Genomic DNA, 25412 nt, shown 5'->3' with positions numbered 1-25412 from the left:
CTTTCACTGTTATCTTGGACCCCAAAAAAGAAAGAGAGTTTGTGCATTTCTGTTTGAAAGTTAGCCAGAAAATGATCTTTGAGGGGAGATATTCCCATGCCATACTTAGGTACCCAACTGCCTGACTTGAGCTAGCCAGCTCAACTCCCTTTACAGTCTCTGGAGAAGTGTGGCTTCCTCTTTGGGCTGAGTCCGAGCAGTACTGTAACCTCTGCAGGAAGCTGCTACTTCTCTTCACCTCTCTTGTTTGAGGAGCCTAGCTGGCGAGCTCACCCTTTGGAATTGGGTTCTAAAATTGGACCTTGTGTTTAATGCCACTTCCTCTCAGAAGACACTGATTATTTAGAAATGATAATGATTTGTTTCAGTACCAAACTTGGTGAGCGCAATTGCTTTTATGGACCATAAAAAGGAAGGAGGCAAAAATGTATGTTCTTGTTTTGAAAAATTACTATAGTTTAACAGTTGAGTTTAAAAACAAAAATGCCCCCCAAAAATAAAACACCGTAGATGTGAGTTTATTGGATAATTTCTTAATGTGGTGCAAAAGACTGAGCAAAAGGGTCATCTCACTCTGCTATTCCAGTTCAAGAAACTAGAGCTTCATAAAACTTCCTGCACTGGAGGCTCTCTAGTAGACATCAACCTTGATTCAGTAACACGAGACTGACTTGCATATATTCTAGACTCTCATGGTCATTAAAGAACTGTTCCTGATAAAATTGTGATGAAGGCAAGTATCTTTGTATTTCATCTCCATTAAAAGAATTGTTTTATCTGCAGCAAATTGCAGCTGCTGCCTTTTTTTCTCCTTCTCCTCCTTTTTTTTTCTCCTCCTCCTTCTTTTTTTTTCCTCCTCCTCCTCCTCCTTTTTTCTTTTAATAGAAGTCCTTATGATTGTTATAGCATTCATTTCCAATGAAATTCAGAAAATCTTCTATTAGGCTTTGCAACCCAACATAGAGGAGCACGGAAGGGTTCTGAGTAGAGAAGGTTTTCGTACTGAGAATCTTAAGGCGATAATAAAGCCATCAATATGTACGATCCTGTAATTTTATGTATTACTTGGAACTTCAGCTTCTTTGCTTCTCTGAGTACAGAGCATGATATTGAATATGGTTCAAGTTCCTATCCTAGAAAAGGACTAATTTACAGCATGAATTCTTGCTGGCCTGGAAAAGCCCTTTCTCAAGTAGTTATGTCAACTCGTTCAGTTGATCCTGAAGACATTAGACATTTAGACGTAAGGTGGAAAAAATATCTCAAGGCCCCCACCCCTTTTCTTCAAATTTATGAGTTGTGACTTGGGGATCGGCATTGTTATTGATTTAGGAAGGGAGTTGGTTAGAAGAAGCTTTCGGCAGCTAGGGCTAGCCCTACTGCCATCAGTAAGTCCATTTCTTTCCCCATGCTGTGAAAAAGCTGCAGTGCCTCTGTTCTTGGATTTTTAATTAGTCAAGGTAAATAAGCATTGTTTCCCTTCTTAAGTAACAGAGTATATCCTTCTGGTCTAGCTATTCCTTTTGTGCAATTGGCCTGTCAGTGTCAGGTGCCATTGCATCATGGTCTTCCCTGGTCTGTGTGTGTCCTCTGCCTCCTCACTATGTGTCAGTGTGCAAAATCAACCTATTCTGGCGGCTTCACAGTGCAGTCCATGAAAAACCACAGGAGCAAGGCTATGAAGAGTTAAGACTCTCCTGAATAAATTCGCTGTGTGTATTTCTTACACACTTGGGAGAAAGTCTTACTGTTGCCACCACTTCTGTGTATTGTCAGAATAACTCTGTCCTCTTATTTCAATTTCTTGATATAGTTCTTTTTCAAACATAGTTTTGTCCTCAGTGGTAATCCCAAACTTTTTTTTTTTTTGTTCATTTATAGAACTGGAGATCCATTCTATTACAATTAAATTCAGTTCAGAGAAGAGTAGTTAAACAGTAATTGTCAATAAAGCAGATAAAAGCCTTTGGTAAAATTGGATAACAAGCATGAAGGGATTACTGTTCGTGACTTATAACAAAAGAAAGTATTGTTATCTGAAGCAGACCACGGAATGGACATGCTAAATTGGACCTGATATGAAAGGAATAAATTCAATTTAGAGCAAAATACAATTTTTTTGAAAGTGTACACAGTTTTCAGAAACTGTTGCACTTGAGATCTGAGTGCATCCCTGATGTACATAAACTCAGCTCTTGGGGAAAAGAATATCCATACGTATGCATACATAATTGGGATTTTACTTTCTTATATTTTGTTACGAGTGCTGGCTGATGCAAAACTTTGAGCGGTTGGGTTGTATGAGCATGTTACTGCATTTCCATGGAAAATGTAAGTTTAAAGGAAAACCCAGAACCTAGATGGACTAATCTTACTTTGCCTTGGGACAGAAATCATATACAGCAAAACCTGTAAATTATGCATGGCTTGGACACAAGTCTCAAGCTGTCAGCAGTCATGCTTAGTGCTGCCATTATTAATGAAGCTATCTTTCAGCCCCAATCTTTTTCATCCTTAAGACTGTAATTGTGACTCTTAGAAGAGTTTTGGAGTAGAAATGCTTTGTCCTCTTGAAAAAAGGGGTACTAATGCTGTCCTGCTTCAGAGTTTATTAGAGCGATACACAGTTGCTTGGCAGACTTGGGTTGATGGCGAATGGATGCAGCATTCAGTCAACTTAAGAAATTCTTAACTGAAGTTATAGTTAAGTAATAGTGGAGAGGAATACTGTTATACCAAGAACTAAAACCTCTGCTTTTGGGTGTTACAGGGATATAGTGAGGACAGTGGGAGAGCACTACTAATTAAAGTGTAGTTTGAGTGGCAAGAAATTTGACAGACAATTTGTATGCTTTAAGTCTTCCCACTAGAGCAATTCCTGTAGTGGAAAAAGGCCTAAACCCACTGTGTTGCATGCCAGTGGTCAGAAAGAACAGAGTAGTGTGGCAGCTGAAAACACTAATATCTCTCACGTATTGCATTCCCACCCCTGGAAATTAACAGTTGTACTTTGGAGAATAGTTGATCTTGCCTAGGTTAATGACTAGGGGTCAGAATGTGACCTGAGTTTACATGTTGGTAAACTATTAAAAATGCAATTTTTGTGTGAATTTTATTAGTAATCATTAAGGTGGTGTTGCTTCTGCTTAGCTGTAGCTTGCTGTGGAAATGCAGTTGTGCTGTGGGGGTGTATCAGGATACTTTAACTTCTTGAGTTTGCTAGCAAATCTACAGATTTCTGCTCATAGTTCCTGACTTCTTTCATATAAATTATTTAGGCAATTTTGGCAAGACTGGAGTGTTATTCTGCATTATATCTTCAAGACTCAACCTCCTCCATATCTGGATTCCCAGCTGGTAATGTTTCTTCATCATGTTGGTCTTAGGTGTAAGACAAGATCGTCATCAGCCCCTGGCTTTTCTTCATGTGTGCTTTTCTACACATAATGTTTCCATATTCCCATGAGCTCCTCTGTGCTTTTGCTCCCTTGAAGCTTTTATATCTAGTGCAAACTCCTAAAGTGTCAGTAAGTGCTGTCATAGTTGTATTCAGTTCTGGGTGAAGCTTACCTAAGGCTGGCAACATCACAAGGAATGATCTAAACTTTTTGTGTACCCCTGTCTCTGGGATTGCTCCCTTCCCTTGTTACCTTGTATTTTTTTTCTTGTGGCCTCAACTTTTGCTTTCACTCACCTGTTGGCCATGGGCAAGAATTCAGAAGATTACCTGATGGGGAGAGACAGGTCCTTTATCAGTACCATGTTATTTGTTATGTCCTCTAGTACAGTGGTTTGCACTTGCAAAGTAAATTTACTTGTGTGGAGTTATTCACATAAAAACTCAGATACAAAACAAAATTGGTCAGCAGACTGTAATGTTTAAAATGTGCGTGTCATGTTTTCAGTGGCATATTTATAATTCAGAAGAGAGCATGCTCTCCACTTACCGTGGTCAGTGTCCAGTCTGTTAGGTTCTCACAAATTCGCCTGCTCTGTCCTGCATTTTGTAGGGGGAGCTCAAAAGGCACCCGCAGAATGGCACAGTGGACTGTGGGTTTCTCCCTATTAAAACAAGTCTGGTAAGGAAGTATTATGAAAGAAACATAAAGGTAAGGGAACATCACAATACCAAGTTTAAAAGACAGAAACAGCCAGCAGCTTTGGGATGTGATAGAAGTGGAGTTCCCGGCTGTATATCAACACGGGCATCACTTGCTCTTTTGTGGCATTGTGCGTTGCAGGTTTTAAGCATTCCAGGCCTGAACTTCTCAGTTTTCCCTCTGTATGTTCTTGCATTTTAAATTATTCTTCCAAATATTTCTTCTTGAGTTAGCTGGATATGTTCGATCCCTGTTAAATGAAACAGTAAGTTTGGCTCTAGAGCAAGATCAAAACTAAAAATCAGTTTGCAACAGTAAGTATCTATGTATGGGCAGAAATGCCTTTTCATGTATTGTGCTGGCTTAGATCCTGCTGCATGTGTGAGAGTGACCGTTCCCCTTTCATAATGACCGATAGTGGTGATGTCTCCAACCGGCTGTTCTGAAGGGTAAATTACAGTCTGTATATATTATGCTTGTAAAATGAATTACCCATCATTGTGCTGAATATCCACAAAATTACTAAAATCACAAATATAGCAGGCACTAATTTTTTTTTAACAAGCCGTAACTTGGTGGGTTTTCTTTTTTGGTTGGTTTCCACCCCCCTGCCTTCTCCCCGCTCCCTGCCCCCGTCTTCCTGTGAAAGTCTTATAGGGTAGGGAAGGAGTGGAGTAAAAGAGGCACTTTTAAAACTTACTTCCTTCCCTCTTTCAACCTGCTCAAACAGGGTTAGTGCCTGAGCTCCTTCTGTGCTCCTGGGTTCAATACACAGATTTCTCCCACTGGTTCAGAGCAATGTGAAATTTCCCCACCTGTGCGTGTTGGCTTTTGCTATGCTCAAGTTTAATGTTGCCAGGTCTTTACATTCTCTGTGCCTTTATTCTGCAGATTTTTAACAGATGAACTGTAATGAGTGAAAACACAGCAACAAATACTGTAACAGATTAAATTGCATGTTTAAAGTTGCCATTTTCTACTCCTGCATGGAAGATTGGGGAGCATTTTATAGCTGATAAGAGAGACTGCTGGCTTTCTAATATAATGCAGTTGTATACTAGAAGGATTTCTCATACCTGACAGTGAGTCTGTAAAATACTGGACTGTAAATTCACAATATATTTAGACATAGAAAAGATGTCTATTTGTGTTTGAGGTTTTTTCCTATGCTTGTTTTACATGTATTAGCATATAATTTACTTCGTATGTGGTTATGTTTTGTTTACCGTGACAGCTGGTTTTGCAAGTTAAATGCAAACAACAATTCCATTGTTTTGTTAAAATACTCCAAAATAGTTGTATGAGTTTTTCTGTAAAACCACTCAAATTATTATCTTCTGCAGGAAAAGCTTTGAATCAGACAGATTTTGTTATGTTTGTGTGGTTTCTCACTGCTTAATACCCTCTAGTGTTGCATTCTTCTGAATTGTGCCATGTAATGTTGGGTTTGGCTGGTTTTTTGGAATCAGAGGTAAACCCTAAGTAAAACATCTAGTTTTGAAAACAGAAGCTAATAGGATTTGTTTAGGTGGGCTCCTTCGGTATCAGCACTATACTTGGGACTTGTCCATGTATCTACATTTTTCTCCTGTTGTCTTGTCACTGACACCTCTTTTTCACCTCTCCAGAGGGTTTCTGAGTGGAAGAAGAACAAACAGGCCCTGCTTGCACTGCCTTCACCCCCTTGGTTTGGCATAGCGCAAGAAGATCCTCCGTACTTCGCAAAACCAGGGCCAGATGATGTCTTCTAGTCTGAGGGGTGCTAATCTTTTCTGCCTGGGCTGGCAATAGGTAGCTTGCATGAGATGCTTGGAGACTCTGTGTGTGAGATATAAGGGAAGGAAAAGGGACATATTCTACACAGAGGATCTGAAGTACATTTATTAGTGCAGAGGAAGGTAGCCAGCCAGTAGATGTAAGGAGAGGAGGAGTTGGTCCCTTCTGCATCAGTGACTCAAGTCTCCGCTTTCTGCATTGATGCAGGAGAGGTGGAAAAGTGGCAGCCCTGAGGTGTTGGGCCTCTGGCAAAAGCAACTGCAAACAGCTGGATCAGTTTTACCCATATAGTATTTATTGGGCAGGAAAGCAATGTTATTTAAATAAGCAAAATATTGCTTGAATCTTATTTTCTGCTTTTGTGAACGTCAGAGTTTCACACTAAGAAAAGTGAGGGTTTGCTGATTTTGAAAATCTGTGTTTTTTTAAATAAGATGTGCAATTGCTATAGGCCGCTTCTGTATGCAGTGGTTCCCCATACTGTTGCTAAATTAATGTAGCTTTCCCTTCCCCAAAACGTTTATCAGTATATCCTTGTATCATTTCTGTAGTGCCCATTTCCTAGTCCCCCTCCCAAGCACCAGCTGAGTTTCAATACTTGTGGTTTTATCTAGTTAAGTTGTTCAAAAGGTGATCCTTTTTTTTCTTTTTCCCCGATGCTGTGGTGAAAACAGGGAAGAGCACTTCTCTGCTTGTTTGTAAACAGCCTGTATTTTTTTTTTTTAAATTTTTTAATGGTATTCAGTATAATTACTTTAAATTCTGTGAGCTGGTGGTAAATGATCAGCACTTTTTCTTTTTTTGTTTCTTTTTTTCTTTTTTTTTCCAGAGCAATTCAGGGTTGAGCTGAAAGCTCTAAATTGACACTTCTGACTGATTAGAAGCATACATGAGTTTTCCCCCTTTAGTGTAATAGTTTGGTGGGCATTTTCTTTGTGCCTTGTTAGAAAATGTCTTGTGAGTGAGGCCTGTGCTTGGGGTGGATTTTGGATTTTTTACACCCCTTTAGATGCATCTCTGTGCCAGAAGTGATTTGTATGCAGTGTACATGGGTAATGTTGGCTCTTACCAGAAGAGCAGGTGAGTGACCTGCAAAAGAAGCTTGTAGGGAGAAATGCTAATGACTTGGATTTAAAGCTGTTTTAATTGATTTTTAACTTCAGAATTCCAGGTGCATAAATACTAACAGTGTTGTTGCTGTAGAAGGCATAGCCACTTTTTCCATAAAAATTGAATCTGAGTACTTGATATTGAGCTGTTTAAACTAGGAATGGAAAAGTAAAAGTGGTCTTACTTCCTTTATTGCAAATTCTAACTCAGAAAAAGATTGAGTGAAGTGTCAGACATCTCAGTTATTTGACAATAATGTTTTCAATAGAAAAATGAAGGGATATTTGTTTCATCTGACTCTGAAGCCTTTGGCTGGTATTCAGATCGCATTTCATGGGCCTTTCTAAATGCTCTGTGAAAACATTCTTCCTCCTCAATAAAAGCCAAGCCCACCTAAGTTTGTATCTCCAGAATTAGGGTTCTAACCAAATCTCAGGTGTAATGTACTCTGTCTCATTATGCATTAATTACACTGTGTCCCTTTATTTCTACTCTTTTTATCCTCCACAGAGCAATCTCTCCTCTTTCCCTTTTTTTTTGGTTAATTTTGTAGTGAACATCATGTAACTTTTGATGGGTTAAAAATAAGGCCTTACTTTTGGTAATTTTTAGTATGAAAAGACTAATTGGTGCATGGTGCTTTCTTACAGGAGAGTGAGCGATAGTGAGTCTAGTGAATGATCAAAGTACAGAAGAAAAAAAAAACAGTCAAGGCAAATAAAGCCATTTCAGAAAAGCTGAAATGAATGAATTGCTTGCCTATGTGTTCCTTACTGAGGGCATCGTGTTGGTTTCCATATCAACAAACTGATAAACAAACCACAAGGACAGGAACTGCACTGAAAATGTACTGAAGTCCTGAATGACATTATGATTTCATTTAATAATAATTAAAAAAAAAAAGCATAAGGAATGATGGTTATATATAAGTAAACCTGATTTACATCCCAAACAATAGGATGGAAACTATGAAAAAAGAATTAGCAGAGTGCTGGAAATGTGATATGAAGGGTATCAGCCAGCTTGGTTTGGCAGAGCATTAAAGTTCATTAGGGTTCCTCAGAGGAGTCAGGAATCAAGAACATAAAAATGATCCAGTTGGTAATAGTGTACTTAGAGATGGACGGAATAACAAGGGGATGTTTTACTGATGAAAGACTTACTTGGAATGATAAAAAAACAAAATCTCATCGAGGAAAATTTGCAGAAGGATCTCAGGATACTGAACATGCTGTTCCCTAGTTTCAGTTGATGCAAGATAGGGCATCTCCCTGATAGTTTTTTCAGCTAATTTAATCCCTTTTCTCCTCTTGTTCCTGGCAGTGCCATCCTGCCTTCTCATGTTTTAGCACAGGTACCCACTTGATAGTATGGTGAGCTGCTTCAGGGATTGATTGGTCCCCAAATTATTCCAGTAAAACAGAGAATAAAATTGAGTGAGTAGGTCTTGGATAAAAACTTTTACTGTTGTAAGCTGCGTCTGCATTAAGGATTGCTAGGATAGTTATACCAGCAAATTCTGTTTAATGTGAGTGTAGTTGATGTATCTGTGTAGTACCCTGTGTGCAGTTCATAACTCAAAATTTTGCACAGTGAGGTATAGTGGGATGACTAGATTTTTGCTTGTAAGAAACAGCCCAGAATGCCAAATGGCAGATTTCTCCCTCTCGCCCTCATGCACTGAGTGACACCATTGGGATGTATGACCGTGCTCTCCTGCTGTGGAGAAGTGGGTGTGTTCCTTCAATTTAAGATACAAGTATAGGGAAAATCTTTCTCCGCTTCCTGATTCAGGATGTGTAAGGAGATAAGGAGAAGAATTCTGCCAGTTTTTTATTGAAAGATAAGAAGCAAGTTTGATTATGACTGTACTGAAAAGATTCTTGTGTGTCAAAGCAGGGAGTGAAAAATTCATGGTAGCAGCTGACTTGTCTAGTTTCAGCCCAAGGCTCTTTGAAATTACCAAGTTCTAAATTCTCATTTACAAACTAAATATTTACAGTGCAAATGTTTGTATTTATAGTGCAAGTCCCTGTAAAGAAACAGATTATTTTTTATTTTACAAAAAAAATATTATCTGGGAAAGATGGCGAAGAGTGATCCCACCGTTTTCTCACTGCTCTCTACCACTTGTAGTTTTAATGTAGCTAAATATTCTTTCATACTTGCTTTCATTATTTTGTTCAGTTCACAGGTGTGTAGACCTGCACCTTTTAATAAGATCTCAAAGAGCTGTTTGAAACAGGTAGTTCTGTGTCTGCGGGCTCCTCTGGGGCAATGGTGAGCGCCTACAGCTGAAGGCACTGCCAGGGCAGACCTCTGTGAGACTCCTCAGCCCTGAAGGGCTACCCAGTGGCAGCATGCGGTCCTGGCTCTGCTTCTTTCCTGGCCTCTCCAGAGACTGTGGAACAATTGTTGGGCTTTTCTCTGTTCGTGTGTCTGTTTTTTGAAAGTCTGTCAAAACTGCCAGCTGGTTTGCTTTCCTCTGGTATTTTCTTGTTATAGTTGAAGAACCAAGGTAGGTTGGAAGGCAAGAATTTTCCTTTTGTTATTGTCCATCTCCTGTTACATTAACCTTACCGTTTTAGTTTTCTGTTGGCTTATCTGCCGCTAAAAGGCTGGCTGAACTTTGCAGGGTCTGGTGTATTACATCTGGAATGATTCCTGTGCAAAGGGCTGGCTGAGGCCTTCCAAAGCACATCTGCATCTTGTTACCATCTTGCAGTCAGCTGGGGTCTAGGGATGGTGCTAAATAGGTAACAGAGAGGGAAAATTGTTTCTTTCTATATTTATTTGGCTTAAACCAGGAAAACTGTTGTTTCACATACTGTTTTTAAATGCTGCTAAGTTCTGACAAGCTTTATTTCCTGCTTGCTCTAGGATAAACCAGAAAATGGCTTCTGTTTCATAACTGTGGAAGGCATGTTGTTAGACCTTTTGTGTCTGGAGATAGGAAAGGTTAATTTACAAGTTCAAGGAGCAAGAGACCTTTCCACCTGCTGAAACAATAAATTCTGCCTTTGTGAGCATTCAGCAAAAATATCTTCTTCTTGTTTTTTAATGAACCTCTTTCTCTTTTTCCTTGGGATCTGTGACCAAAAGGACAACCATATGCATGTGACTCTGCAGTGCATCAGCACGTGTTTGACAGCTAAGTCAAATCTTACTTCCCACAGACTCTCAGAAATGTCCGGGTGAAAATGAAAAACAATCTCTCATCTATGTTTTTCTTGTCAGATTGCCCAGCATATTCTTTAAACTAGAATACCTGCAAACAGACGGCATGATGGCTGAGAGATACTTTTGTGTACTGAGTTGTTTCTTTCTGTTTATGAAATGAGAATATCATGTAGGTTTGTGCTTCCATGTTGATTTCTTATGAATGACCCTCAGTGTTTTTGCTGAGGTATTCTTTTCAGGGCTTGTGAAAACCATCTCCCAAATCTGATTCTACTTTTATACTGTGTTGTTGATACTGAGCTAGAAACAAAGCATCAGCTTCTGATCACTTCATCACAGATTTTCTTCTTTCCAAAACTGGAGTATTTGCATTTATCCCTTATTTTAGAAATGAATTCCAAGAAAAGGGAGGGTCTGGTGATAATTTTCTTTCTCTTGCTAGATAATGTCTGAATAGGAGACTAAAGCCAGCTCTAAAGTGGAAATCCTCATATTGCCATACTGGTTCCAGGTGGGTCTTTGCCTAATTAATATACTGCCTGATGTCCTAGGATAAATGCAGTCATTTGCATAGAAGTACTATCACCAGGATAACTTCTTCCTCCTGAGGGAACCAGTATAGAGCATACTGGGAAAAATATTTGTATGCCTTATAAAATATGTGTTCCAGTAGACCTTTTTCTAGTGTATGAGATGCATATATTTCTAGACATACATAGATGTGGAATTTTGCACATTGATTTCTCCCTCTTGTCAGTTGAGTCTTTTAGCATCCCTGACAGATCAGCCGTGGAGGCTGCAGTAGTTCTTTGTCACTGACCTGTTTCTGCACAAGGCTACTGCTTTGTTAGCAGCAGCGGCAGCATGAGATGCCTCTGTTATGGGTCATTGTGTTAAAATCACTGGACGGACTCATGTCTAGTTTTGATGGTCTGAGCACTAGTAATCTGGGCTGTGAAATGGAATAGCTGAGGTGCAAGCACCTGTGGAGTTCTGGCAGGCCTCCAGCCTTTACTAGGATGCAGGGGATGGGGATGGCGGGACAGGGTGGGAGGAGTTAAAAAGGTGTGGCTTGGTCCGCTGGTGCTTGCTTGTCAAACATTTTGAGCCCATTTGGGTTGTTCAGTCATTTGCTAGGCATACTGATGCTTTTGAGGAGAGTAAAATAAAACCAGCTTGGTTTCCAGTGAAATAAATCTTGTTTTGTTTTTGTCCAGTGTATGTAGCAATGCTTAAGTCAGGTGGTTCTGAGCCAGCTGTGCCTAGCTGAAATGAGAAACTCCAGCTTTGTTTACAGCCTGTGGGCTCCTAAAACCAGTTAAGTTTGAGGCAAGGAAATCCAGTGTGTTAGGATGTTAACAGCTTACTACTTTCTTCACACCCATTCCCCACATAGCTGCTCTTAAGTATGTGCAAGAGTGATGTTGTACAGGCAGCTGAAAAGCTGCACAGGGTAAGTTCATTTGCACAAAAAATGGTCTTGAGTGCATTGAATGTTAACATAAGAAACTATTGTAGAGCAACTCTGAAAATGACATTCAACTAATGTCCACACTTATTCACAGAGACAAGTTATTGTAAAAAAGTACAGTTCTCAGCTAGCTAAGAACATCTTTTCTCTCATGTTTATCTTGATTGTATTCCAAAGGGATATTTCTTCATCCTTCCTTTTATGAAGAATTATCTCCATATTTAATTTGCTACGTACATTTTTTGCTTCTCTTGGAGGACTGAAAATATGTCCTGAATTTTGCAATCAGTTGAGAAACCTTCCTGTGGTGCTTCTAGTCCCCTTGTTTGAAAATCCATTTTCTGTTTAATTCAATACTTATTATGTACTTCTGGATTGCAATTTCCATTCTTCTGTCAACCTGCCTCAAGAAGTTTCTGTTAAGGACACCTGAAGGGTCACTTGATTCAAATGTCTTTTCTTAAACTCCTGAAGGGCCGTGAACATTTCTTCTTCTTAAGTCAAGAGCTATTTTCGATAGCCAAACACGTATTTATTGTGCGTAAGTTTCCTGAACTACTCCAACGCCTATCATTTAACTTTGTTTTCTTTGTTAGATAAGTGCCAGTCCTGCTAGTGCTGGAGCCGGAGCAGGCTGCGTTTCACAAGGACCACTGCAGAGCTGATGAGCTCCGCAGGGGTTGCTGCACTTCTGAAACCTTTGCGGGCTCTGAAGTTTGGCGGCTGTTTGGGTCCCTGTAGAGCTCAGAGGTTCTTAGGGGCTGAAACGAGCATAATTGCAAAGTTGGAGCATTCACTGTGAAGGGCCTCACCAAATAATTGGCTGTCCCAATTAAGCAGCTGCTCTTCCCACTGAATAATGTTCAGGAAGGTAAACGTTTGCCTGCCCTGTAAGGTGTCCCAATTAACTGCCTTAAAATCAGCTAAGTGTCGCGTGGGGTATCTCTCTTCAGTGAGCGAAACAGTTGCATGCATCTCGATGGGGGCTGGTGTTTTAATGACGCTCCTAGCAGGAGCCTAGTTTCATGCGGGATAGTAGGGCTGAAAGGATCTGCATCGGTGTTGGGGAGCGGTGCAGATCAGAAAGTTGCAAAGCTGATGGGTGCTGGCGATGAATTTCTCTCCCTCTGAGCATACTGTCGGAAATCACTGCTAAATTATAGCATTTAATCTTGGCATTTGTACTCTGCAAGCTTTTTTCTATGTATGTGGGATATTCTGTCGTCAGTGTGCCTACACTTTATGAGCTTTTTAGAAAAGAGGCTCTGTTATTTATTATATTTGTTCGTTGCACAGAATGGAACCAAGAAACACTGTTTCCTCTTCTTCTTTCCCGTGGCAAAATCTTTTAATTTGGGGCAAATCAAAACTCTGAAGTTACAGCTGTACAGTGCATAGTGATTTCTGACGCTTTTTAAGAGGAAGTTTTATTGCCTGGGTTCATCTTACCTACCCAAGAAACAAAAATTAAAAAATGCTGAATCTGAAGATGCATAGAAAAAAGTTTGTAGAGAAAAAACATCAAAGCTCTTCCTCTATTTGTTCATAATTTTTATAGATGGTATAAACTTATAAGATAAACCAACATTCTGGGCCACAGTCAAACAAAATACCAGCTAAGTACTGCAGTCTAACAACCTTCCTCTTTTCTGTAAGTATATGTCAAATACTTGATGTGCCTTAATTCCTTAAGGGCGGGGAGGCCTGTATCATTTCCTGACATGAGTCCCTAATACTAAAATTACAGGCGTAGATAAATAGAAATACACTTTGTTGTTGATGTTCTGTTAGATTTTTATAACAGCTTGCAGCCATTTCCAAGGTCTGCTAGTAAAGTCTGACAAACATAACATTTAGCAGTATGGAGAAAATACAACAGGTGAAAAATAATGAATCAGTTCAAAATATTAAGGTTATTTGATTAAAACCAAAGTTTTTTAAAATAAAGTTGTTAATTATTTCAATAGGAAAAAGAAGATTAGATTAATGGGATTGGTTTTAATCAGCGGTGGTATATTTCTTATTAGGTTGAAGAGAGATTTGGCTCTATATGGATTGATTTGATAGTAAAAAAGCTCTTCCTGCTAAGTCTGGTACTCCTTAGTTAAGAAAGTATGCTGTGTATGTTTAAAAATCCCTAGGCATAGGGGTACGTGAATTCAGTTTTGCAGTTTTTACATTTGATTGTGTTGCTGCACTACAGGTTCTCCCTACTAGTTTTAAACTCGTTGCAAAGATGAGTTTGGATGAAGTAGCTGGTATGTAAAGCACAGCAGCGAGGTCTGGGCTCGCAGTCCCCAGTTGTTGACCTTGGTGGGGGGATGACCTTCAGCAAGGAGGCAGTTAACAAGCAGCTGGACAGGTCCAGAGCTCTATTACCAGCCTGTCCTGGCTGTAACTGCCTGGAATAACAGTGCTATCAGCCAAAGTTAAGAAGCATGCGAAAGTATTCCTGTTTCTGAACCCAAGCAGGCTTGCTGAAGTCAGTTACAGCGTGCCTGTATATTGCCTTCTGGATCTTCTGGATTTAGGATTGCCCAGTGTGGAGGCCAATTCTGTGCCTGCACCACTGTACAGTAAACATGCTACATACCTATGGGTTTTTTCCTTAAAATTGAAAGGTTAGTATAGGTTTTAACTTTAAATTTTTATTTTCTCCTCTTCTGGGCTAGAATTAAAATCTTGATTCCTGGAGTTAAATTTTATAACAAGGTATAACTAGGTGAGAAGAGAGGCAAACAGAACAGTAGTCTTCTGGTGGTATCTGAATGCCATAACTCAGCACAAGACATTACTTTTCAGTTAATATTTTGCTCTGTCCTGTGGGCTGGTGGTGGCTGGCTGTGTGTGTTTGTTTTAAAATGGAAATAATTAAACATGTTTGAAGAGGATGGAGAGGAGGGAGTATGACTGGCTTACCATCGTTACAGTAAGTCTGTATGTCGTAACATCTTCCTTTCTGTACGGTCTCTGTATGGATTACTTACCAACCATTATATAATGAAACAAGAATTTGTAAGACTTCCAGAAAGGAGGAACCAGCACACACATGTGAACAGCTTGATACTACCTGGAAGAGGGATCCGAGATCTCTGTAGGAAAATCTGTAGAAAGACCTCTGCAGTAATGGGAATTTGCAGTTGTGTCCGTCTGTCTGCCCCTGCTCTCCACCCCCCTTGGGTGTTAGCTAGGTCTCCCTTGCCTCTTAGATGTTGCAGTTAACTTAAAGCATGGTTATGATGGGGGCATTTTTACCAGCTGGTTTACACAGTTCGTCCCATCCCCTCCTGCGCCTATACCCTGTGCCTATACCCTGTGCTTGCTCAGCTGTTGCAGAAAAGGGCGTAAGTACACTTTGTGAGTAAGAAAGTGACTGTTGTTGGCACCCGTGCTGGTTGAGGCCGCTACAGAAAACTACTGCGTGCAAGTGGAAGCGTTCATGGAGCGGTTTGCTGGAATGCATTCAGACTGATGACTGATTTTTAGCCCAGACCTGTTCCTTGAATCCAGTTTCCTCCGTGGCCATATAACCCCTGTACGGGAAGCAAAGATGATCTGCAAAAAGTTGCTTAAAAGCAACTTACCGAAAGAAATGGTTGTCAAGCTATAACCTGCATTACTTTTGCAGTGATGAAAAGCCTGCTTCTAAAGTGAATCACAGCCCTTGATGCCATTGGCTGGAGCATGGCTGGTTCCAAAGACTTTTAATGGAGACATTAAAACCCATAGGCTTTCAAGCAAGGTGGAGGAAAACAAACAGGTGATAGTGAAAAAAAACTGTTGGAGAAACTGAGCAGAGGTCACCGGAGCTGATTGGAAATGTTACTGAATCTTGAAGCCAGTTCTGCGTGCATGTGTGCTCCTCTGACAAATGAAATAGGGCTGGTTTTGTGAAGTCTGGGAAGGCTTTTCTTTGTTTCCAAACTACCCTTACCTGTTTTTGCTTGAGTAATTGCAGCATTCACAAGAGGTGAGAGGGAGATGGGGAAGAAGATGAGGCTATACAGCGACTAATGAGCTGTTTCAGCCTGAAAAATTGGTCTAGCAGGGTGGCCAGAGCCTTGGAACCTGTTAACCTTGATGAAGTATTTGGAAGTCTAGGACTTGACAGCTGGGGCAAAGAATGGTCTTTTTAAAGAAGTTTAAATAAATCTCTATTTTTCTGTCTTCTTTCTCACATGTGCTCACTGGTGAAATGCTGCCTGACTTTTTAAAACTTTTTTCAAGTATATATTTCTCTTATTGCGTAGCTTGAGCAGGTGACTTGCTACTGTGCTACCTGTCTGAAAATTATTTGCTTTTTTTCCCTCCTTCCTGGTGGAAAACCTTTTTCTCTGTAGCACTTGTTCATGCCTACAGAAAACTCACATGTTCTCTTCAGATATTTGTTCTCTGTGTTTAAGACAGGCACGTTGCTCCATAAAGAATGACTCACTTGGGATCGAATAGGGCAATATTTGTGTTAATCAGCTGCATTTCTGTCCGCAGATATAGCTGTGCATTAAAACAAACACGCTGTAGACATGAATTAAGGGGAAAAATATGACATGGAATTTCCTGACTTTTTAAAATAAAAAAATAAGTCTTTGCCAAGAATAACTTCATCTGCAAATGTTTCTTAAATGTGTTGCACATTTGTTTTTTTTTAAAGGATGGGTGGCCAGGCCTCTTCACATGTGGGCACCATATAGTGACATATTGTGGTTGTGTGATGATCTGGGTTAGTTTAAAGGCTTCAGATCTTTCCTAATCTGGATTGTTTTGACTGAGCCAGGTTAGGGAGCACAGATACAAGCAGGTATGCTGGCAGATGTCATGGGGTTATGAGAAGCAATTTAGGACAGTAGTCTTCTTGTCTGTCCCAGCTGCAACAACAAAACGGATCAAGCTTCTCTGACACACTTTGTCTAATCTGTTTATATTATATGTTACTTCTGTTTAGTTATGCATTCTGTTAACAACCCACAAAAGTAAATCCCTTTTCTACCACCTGCAGAAAAAGGACAAATATTCTTAACCCCCACTAGTCTCCAGCCATAATAAAGTGGTTTCCCCTGCTTCACCTCAGCCTTAAATATAACTAGGTAACTTCCCTCCCACCACTACTTGTTAAATAATGTTTAAATGTGCCAGTATATGCTAACATGCTTTAAAACTTGCTTCCCTAGTCTTAAAGGATTTTTACAGAGTGTTTTCCCTGGTCAGCGGGTGCAAACTGTGCTTTTAAACATGTTGACTTAGCTGCCTGTCTCTGAATTTCTTGGGGAAAAAAAAGGCATGAATTGGTCTTCCATCAAGTCCGCTTCAGTGCTTCGCATGCAACTGCTGTGTCCACAATAAGTCTGCACACCTTCTTTTTCCATTTCCCCTTTTATGATGGTCTGTAATACCTGTCTTTGCTGTTTAATGTTGAATTCTGAGATTATTGTCAAGATCCGTTGGCTATCCCCAACTTTCTTACTTGACCCAAGGAAAGAAAGAAACATATGGAAGTATAACATGACATAGTACTGTGGGTTTGTCTTAAGTTTTTTCTTCAGCTTTTTGTAAAGTAACTTTGTTGTGTTTCACAGGACGCATGTACCTTACCCAGTAGAACAGAGCTCCCCAGACACTGTCTCTGCAGAACAAAAAGTGTCTTTGCCTTTACTGAAAGTTGTATCCAATGTTCCAGTTGTAGATTTATACATGATTGCTTTCTTTTTTTGTCTTTTCTCTTTTTAAAATAATTGTAGGTTCATGTATTGGACAGACTGGGGAGAAGTGCCAAAGATAGAACGTGCTGGAATGGATGGTTCAAGCCGCTCCATTATAGTGAACACTGACATATATTGGCCAAATGGACTGACGTTGGATTATGAGGAACAGAAACTTTATTGGGCAGATGCTAAACTGAATTTCATCCACAAATCAAATCTGGATGGAAGTCATAGGTAAGATGTTTTTGTTTGATGTATATAATGTGGTGCTTTCCTTAGAAGATGTTGCTTAAGCAACGTCATAAGTTGTGTTGCAGGGAATTGTCATGTTAGCCCTTGCAAAATTTTAAGCAAACTAGAAATTTTTACCCTTCCCCATCCTCCCCTTTCCAACACTGAAGTTGAACGTGTGCTCCTCTTTGGGGTATCCTGTAACTCTAAGTCTTTTCTCAGAACCAGTCCCATAAAGAAACCCTTAGATCCTGTTCTTAATTGTGTAAGACTATGTAGCAAAATTGTCCCTTTTCAATAGGTCTTCTGTGCTCTGTTGCTGTGATATTCAGAAATGTGGAAAATAATCTGAAAAAATGGATCATCATATACTAGTATTTCAGTTTCTTTAATCCTAGGGGTTGGGAAATTAGTGGAAAACAGTCTTTACAGAGAACTATGCTAAAATGACTGTTTTCCTCTAACAGTTTTATAGCAATGATGTAATTCTTTTTGACCCAGTCACTGCTACTTCTTAATTAAGGGTATAATTGTTACTTTGGATATATGCGTTTATCCGTCATTTGGGTGATGACCCTCTTTGTTAAATGAGATAGCTTTGACAAGTACTGTTTGCACACACAAATGAATCACAGTTAGCTTGTGCCCAAGGTATTATATAGAGATATGATTTTTTTGAGGTTATCCTTTGCCAATTTTTGTGATGCTTCAGGTGGTTCATCTAGGCAGGAAATACCCTTTCTTATGCTCTTTGTTCTGACCTTTTAGGGACTCGGCCCTTCTTTCACCACAAATGTTAATGTGGCATAAAGAAATCAGTTGTATTGACAAGATAGGTGCTTTGTGTGGACTTGTGAGTAGGAACATAGGCAGCACGCATGAAACATATCCACTGTCTTCCTGTGGTACTTATTTTGAACTCCATAGTTTCTTGTAACACTGGTTTGAAAGGTTATGTCATTTTCTTCTTAAATTCTGCCTGTTAAAAGACCAAAACTTCATCCAGTATTTTTGTAACAGTGTTTATAGAAGGTAACAGGAGTTGGATGCAGTTTTAAATTTGTCTCTTTGGATATGAATAGTATAACTAGCTTTGTTAATTCAAAACATGGAGATATCGATATCTATTTTGAAGTAGTCCTTCATTTGCTGTTTATTTCACAAGAAAGAAAGCTTAATAGTACCAAAAAAAGGAAGATTTCATAGCGTTACTTTCTTTAAAAAAGGAAGACTGTCACATAAGTTTTCAAGTAATGGAGAGAAAGGAATTGTCATGTACAATAATAACTTGAGTTTGTTTTTTTTTTTTTAAACTGGTGTTGGTTAACTGGAGTACCCTAAAATCTCTTTGTCTCTTAAAAATGATTTATAATGTTGTATATATCCTGTGATAAGAATAGAGAGATCATGAAACCAGATGCATAACAGAACTTTAAAGAGAGTCATCTTGACTGAAAGCAATCACATGTGAGGCTCAATGTGACAGCTTGCCACCTGAAAAATCTCAGTCCAAATGTAGGTTTCTCACACAAATATGAAATGCTCACAGTTGCTGTAGGAGTAACAGAAACAACCAAACCCAAAACAACCCTGCCCTCCAAACAATAACACCAGCCAGAAGAAAGTACCACTCCAAAATGACTACTGATACAATCACACCTAAAACCCGCTTTGATGGCTTTGTCCGACATGATAATTTGGTGGCTCGTCTTATTCTTGAGTCACCCCTTTTTGTGCTCTTCTATTTATATGAGAGGGAAAGGACCTCCTTAGTATAAGGACACGCTACTGCAGCCTGGCTGATGCCTTTCTAGGAAGAGAACGTGTATCAGGTGCTGCATTAAATGGTACTGCTTTCGATAGCACCCCCTGGAAAATGATGCAGGATGTAGAGATGATTTTTGTAATGTTAATTGCTTGAAAAGTGTCCACCGATCAAAAATTGACACCATCACCATCCAAATCTATGTTTCTGTTTTTCCCATGGAGCACAAACCTCCCTGCCTTACCTAGCGTCTCCAGTCTTTCCGGCTCCAGAGCTACTTCGGTGTTTCCTGCTGGCACTACTGCGTTTTCAATCTTCTTTTGCTACAGACTTCTTTGCAATTTTTCCCTTACTGGTGGTCTGTTGTGCAGCAGTGTAAATATACTTGGTTTTGGTATTTTGTTTTTATTTTAATGGTGTTTATTCTCTGGCCTGCCTTTGGTAACCTGGAAGTGATTCATTCTAGAGATGAGGCTGTGGAGGTGCTGGTCTTTCGTGGTGTGAGGGGCTGACCAACCTTGTCTGTCTGCAGAGAGCTGTGTCTAACAGCTGTCTCATGACATAGAATTGAAGTCCCCTGAGTCCCAGCAGTTACCTCATTCCAGAGTAAATTCTCTGGAATTGGTGAAACCTGTAATAAAGACCTGTGTAGACAAGCAATTTAGATTTTTAGATCTACTAATTCTTTCTTACATATTCATTAAAACCAAAGCAATTAGTCTAATACTTTAAAGTTGGTTTTATTTTTTTAAACTGATACTGAAATGTATCAGGAATATTTCATGGCAGTATGCTAATATATTACCGTTTGAGCGGGAGAAAGGGAAATAGTCTTTAGAGGGGAAAACGCGTTTGACTTCCCTTTAAGCGCTCAGAAGTGCACATCACTTCTAACAGCACCTGGTTTTCCCTAGGCATGTGAGAAAGTTCTGAAGATTGAGAAAATAGTCAACATCTGTATCCAGGCATTTTTGTTTTGTTTTTTATTCTTTGCAATTACGTCATCAGGAGGGGGGGAAAAGGAAAGAATTGCAGAAGTTAAGCTGTTCTACAATGGGGTTTTATGTATTTTTTTTTCCTCTGCTATGACCTCTTAGCCTTTGCCTGTCTGAAGAAAAAAGATCTTCTGGGGCTCTCTAAAATGATTCTTTTTTGTGAAATACTGTCTTTCAGTTATTCAGCAAATTCACCTTTCTCAATATGATATTTTACAGCTGTAATTATGTATTTTGGCTCTTAATTATTTTATTCATCTTTTCCAATAACTGAATTTCTAATGCTAAAAAAGAAAAGACCATTTCTAATTCTGCAGACAAAACAAAAAACCTTTGAGATCTTCCTTTTCAGTGGAAAAAAACCCCCAGAACCCACAAAGGCTTCAGTCTTTTCTCCTAGTCATCCCCACCCCCCAAAAAAGAAAAAATAACCAGATTTTTCTGTGAACAGTAGAACTAATAACATCTGAGGTTAGAAGGATTTCTACTTAGCCATCCACCCCAGCAGCAGTACCTCTGGCTTCTTCTCTGTATGTTCCTGTGCCCTGTGCGCACATGTGCACCCACCCCCGCCAACCCCCCCACTTTTTTCTCTCTCCTTCTTGCCATCCCTCAAATGCACCCATGGCTTCTTGTATTCCTTCACCCAGCATTATCCCTTGCTCCTGTCTGTGTCCCCTGTGCACTCTGGGTCTGACAGCTTGACAAAGTTTTCCTGCGCAGCTTATTTCAGCTGCTTCTCTTGTCAGTTGGGTCAAATACAGGGGTTTTAGGGTCACTTGCATCTTCACAGCCATCCATTTGTTAAGGGAAACTTGTAAAAAGTAAAAACAAAAATCTTTTTGTAATCCCTGCTTTCCTGTATGTTTGGCCAAGAGATACAAGGTGCATTGGGTATGGAGTTGGAGGAGATGAATACTGCACAGACACAGCTAGAATGATCAAATACCCTTGTTTTCATGTGAAAAGATGATATTGTGTGATTAGGCCAACTTTTTTCCACCACCACTTTTAAAATCCCCTTTTAAGAGGGCTGCCTTTTTAGAGTAGTTTTCCTTAAGAGTTAAGAATGGGGGAGGACAAGGTCATTATCGAGTGCATCATCTAACTTAAAACATACATTTTGGCTTATTTAGAAACTGCTAGTTTTAGTGATTTGTTCTTGATATTTAGACCATTCTTCAAACTGCTGTGTTATATTTAGAAAACAAGTTTAATTTTTTTGTTGCTATTTGAATTTCTCTTGATTAAAACCGATTTTTTTGTTCTGTCGTTGTGAAGTGTTACTAGTTTTTCCTGCTGCTTTATCTACTGTCACCATGTCTGGGAAAGTATTTATGCTTCTGGAAGCCGGAACTATTGAAGAAATGGAAAAGGCAATTGAGTTATTGAAAGACATAACTTCATAAAAATAGGGTGTTCTAGTTTTGAATAGTTTTTAGCAAAGGAAGCAGATGAGTTAAGATTTGATCTGTCAAGTTTTTTAGTGTTGCATAACATGAGGTGGGAAAGAGTCTGTAGCAGATAAATGGTTGTAAAAGCTTCGTGTAAAGCAGGATGACATGAATTTTAATTGCTTTGGGGGAAATGAGAAATATTTAGCAGGAACTAACATCATTATATCAAAAAAGAATTTCAAATAGTTCAAAGAAAAGTGCTTTTGTGGTTTGGATGGTGAGACAGAATACAATTTAAATAGGAAAAGATTTTAATAAGTGTCACCAATAGTATTAAAGTGTTGTGGTTCAGACCTCAGTCGTCTAAAATTTGGAATGAGTGAAAGGGAAACATTCTTAGCATATTTGTAAGAAAACCATAACTATTTTTGTCTTTTTATTCCTGTAGTCTGACTATCACGTGTCTATACCTGGCAGTGCACAAGAATTAAAATTTAAAGATTTATGTGTCCAAGAAGGACATTGATATGCATGGATGCTTCACTTCTTGCTTGCAGGGGTCTGGATAGTAGAAGAGTACAGTGCAGTAGGCAGGTGGGAGGAATATGCAGGGGGAGAAACAAAGGAAGCCTTGATTTTTTTTTTTTTTTTTTTTTTTTGGTCACCTCTTCAGACAGGACCTAGATAAGCTCCCTTTGGAGTCGGCGAGCCTCTGCATCAAAACTAGTAAGCAGCATGACAGCGCAGGCAGTCGCACTCGGTAGATATATGGTAGAGTCATAAATTCATGACAAAACCTCTACAGCAAATTTTACGGGGATGATGTGTCGTTCGTTACCTGCTAGCCCTGGGACTTATTAGCCCTAGCTACTCCAGTGATGGGCTCATTAGAATGAAGAGGAAGAGCGCAGAAGTTGATGACTAATGCCCTTGGTTTGCCAGTGAGAGAAAGGAATGAATAGTTTTTCATGTCAGAATGTAATAATTAAAAAATTAAATTGGTGCATAGAAGAGATGGTTTTGTTTTTTGCAGCTCTCGCCCTGCTCTTATCAGAGCGAACAGTTGCTTTTTGTGGGACTAATTAAACAAAACTGAATTGCAGACAGCTCTCCTGTGAGTAGAGTACCCGAGATAGGTTGGCCTGCTAAGGCAGCTCTTGAATTCATTTTCTCTTCCTTTACCCTGCAGCAGCAGTTCTAATTAATAAGTTAACACATTACTGGCTGAAGGGAAATGCACTTACAAGGTCCCCCAGGAAGTGTTTGTGCTAATGAGATGGGTTTTGAGGCCACTGTAAGAAAACATACTTTCAGCAACTGTCAGAAAGCTGGGAAGCTCTTCCGACGAGGTGAATGTCTTAAGTTTGCACTCAAGTATTGATTTTTCTAGTTTCTGTTTTCAAGCATCAGCTCATGTCTGTCTGCCAGATGATTAGTTGCAGATTTGATGAAACACTAAAAATACTGTGTGACTGCATTTAGAAGAGTTTCTTTTTCATTATTTGCGTATGATGTGTACGATATATGACATTACGTGCAAGGTATAAAATACTGCATTCTGTGTATATCTTTGTGTATATTTCTGTGAGATAAAAACGCGTAATACCCTTAAGCAGTGAAGAGGAACCAGTCTGTGGTGAAAACCCTGTTTCAATACCTCACCAACACATTACAGGCCAGTGCAGAAGATGAATAGTGCCCTAATTAAAACAGCTGGAGAAGCCTGCATAAGCAGAATTAATTAGATTATTTGGACACAGAGCTAGGGTGAATTTCTTGGTTCTTCCCCAAGGTGCTTCTGAAATAAAATGCTGGAAAGGTGGAGCTCCAAAACATCTGTGGCTGACTGCGTGTGATACATGTACACTGTGTATATATCTAGAGTCACTAGGTCACAGGTCTCTGCATATTTGTAGACTTTAAATAAAAATATGGAGTACAGGGTGATTAGTCCAGGTGGATCAATGGAGCAGCTCATCCATACTGCTTCCAAGACGTGGGATGGCAAATGCAGAATTAGTTCAGCATCACAGCCCTGCTGAAAGCAAAGGAAGAGCAGCTTCGGGTTAGGAAGCACATAGACCACTCTGCAGTCAGTGAATCTACTGGTGCACCTTCCTTCTAAACTCCATCATCTCCTCCTGCTGGCTTCCCAGTCTCCTCCCCTCTTGCCAGAGGCCTTTCATTTACATTGCATGTCATGATGGTGTTTGCCTGAAAAATGACCTGCAGAATGACTTCATCTCTCAACCATGGTTTTACTTCTGATTGACTTTTTCAGACTTTCATTGAAGGTGGGATTTGAAATGTCATTGCTAGACCTGTTATTTGTTACATATACTTTCTGGAAACACATGGCAATTGTGGCTTAAAGAAGTGGTAAAAGAGAAAATATTTTGGTTTTAAAAGACAGTATTATATCCCACAAGCCACATTTCCTGTTTACTTCGTCAGGCAATTAGAACCAGGCTTGTATTCTGATAGGTATACTTGAACAAGCATTCATGGTAAAATTCCAGCTTAGTTTTCCAAGTTTGCTTTGCAAATGTTTTCGTTAGGTTGTCAGGAGAGGAAATCTTGAAAGCTTCTGAGGGAACTGGAGCTCCCTGCCCTGCTTGTGGCATTCTTGATGTGGTGTTACACGGTTGTCTTCTGGTCTTTTCATCCTGCTTCATCTGATGGTGTGCGGGATTCATGCTGTGCGTGCTTCGGCCATTTGCTAATATTTCCAATTGTCACAAGTCGAAGCTGTGTTAATTCTTGCAATTTCCTGAATGCTCAGGCATTAAGCAATCTGTAGAGAGAGGGAAAAACATTTTGTGTGAAATATTATGATTTGTTTCATGCAAGCCTGTCTGTTATATGCTGTCTTTAACATGATGAGCACTAAAAGCAAGGTTCAGAAGATGGGTCTTTACATTTTTAATCCTTCATGAAAGAAGACGTGATGCTAATTGCAGCATAACAACTTCCTGTTTTGTTTTTCTTATACCAAGGGTGGGGGGGGGGGCCTAATAAGAATGTAGCCCCCAGGTATCTTTAACTGAAAATTGATCTGGTATAGCATAAGAAGGAAAATAAATTAAAATTCAGTAAATGCAGATATGAGCATCCCTTGAAGACTTTTTCAACAGTATATAGACTACTCAGAAAGCCTATACCTCTAGTTGGTATGAATTTCCAGCTCTTAATATTGTATTGTCATTGGATGCCAATATGGTAAATTTTGCCATAGTATTAAGTATGAAGTATTAAGATGAATTACCTTCATTTTTTTCCCAGTCTTCACAGTTGTATTTGAAATGGATTGCAAATGGATACAACACTAGATTTTTTTTTTTTTTTTTTTTCCCTCCCCCTTTCAGATAGCCTAGGAGATGGTAATAGGTACAGGATCCTCCAGACGGACATGGGAGAAATGGATTGAAACAGAGATGTGAAAATTCTTGCGCCCTGCCCTGGAGATTGAGTACAGGCAGCCTCAGAGGTCACCTGAAAGGAGTTTCACTACTGTGAAGCTGGAATGTTAATGGCTTAGAGAAGTACAGGCCAGGATGTCTAAAGTACCCCAGGTTTTCTGCAGGTGTTCTGAACAGGTTTTGAAATTGGAGAGCTGTAATGCATCCAGAATAGAAGGAATTTAGTTGATAGAAAGTGTTTGCTTGTTTATTTTTATGGAGAAATGCTA

The 25412-nt window shown here is 39.5% G+C and overlaps 1 protein-coding gene across 6 annotated transcripts in view; it reads left to right on the top strand.

Moving 5' to 3' along the window:
• LRP6 (LDL receptor related protein 6) overlaps positions 1-25412 on the top strand; it is a 111911-nt gene that overhangs the window by 26169 nt on the left and 60330 nt on the right. For all 6 annotated transcript variants that reach the window (XM_075727897.1, XM_075727896.1, XM_075727895.1 and 3 more), the window contains exon 2: positions 17373-17570. In XM_075727897.1, coding sequence (XP_075584012.1) covers positions 17377-17570 — 194 coding nt within the window. In that variant the 5' untranslated portion in view covers positions 17373-17376. The remainder of the gene's footprint in view (positions 1-17372; positions 17571-25412) is intronic.

The sequence above is a fragment of the Pelecanus crispus genome, chromosome 1, assembly GCF_030463565.1.
Source record: "Pelecanus crispus isolate bPelCri1 chromosome 1, bPelCri1.pri, whole genome shotgun sequence".
NCBI lineage: Eukaryota > Metazoa > Chordata > Aves > Pelecaniformes > Pelecanidae > Pelecanus > Pelecanus crispus.
The sequence above is the reverse complement of the archived record's forward strand: the minus strand, read 5'-3'. Positions and strand labels throughout refer to the sequence as shown.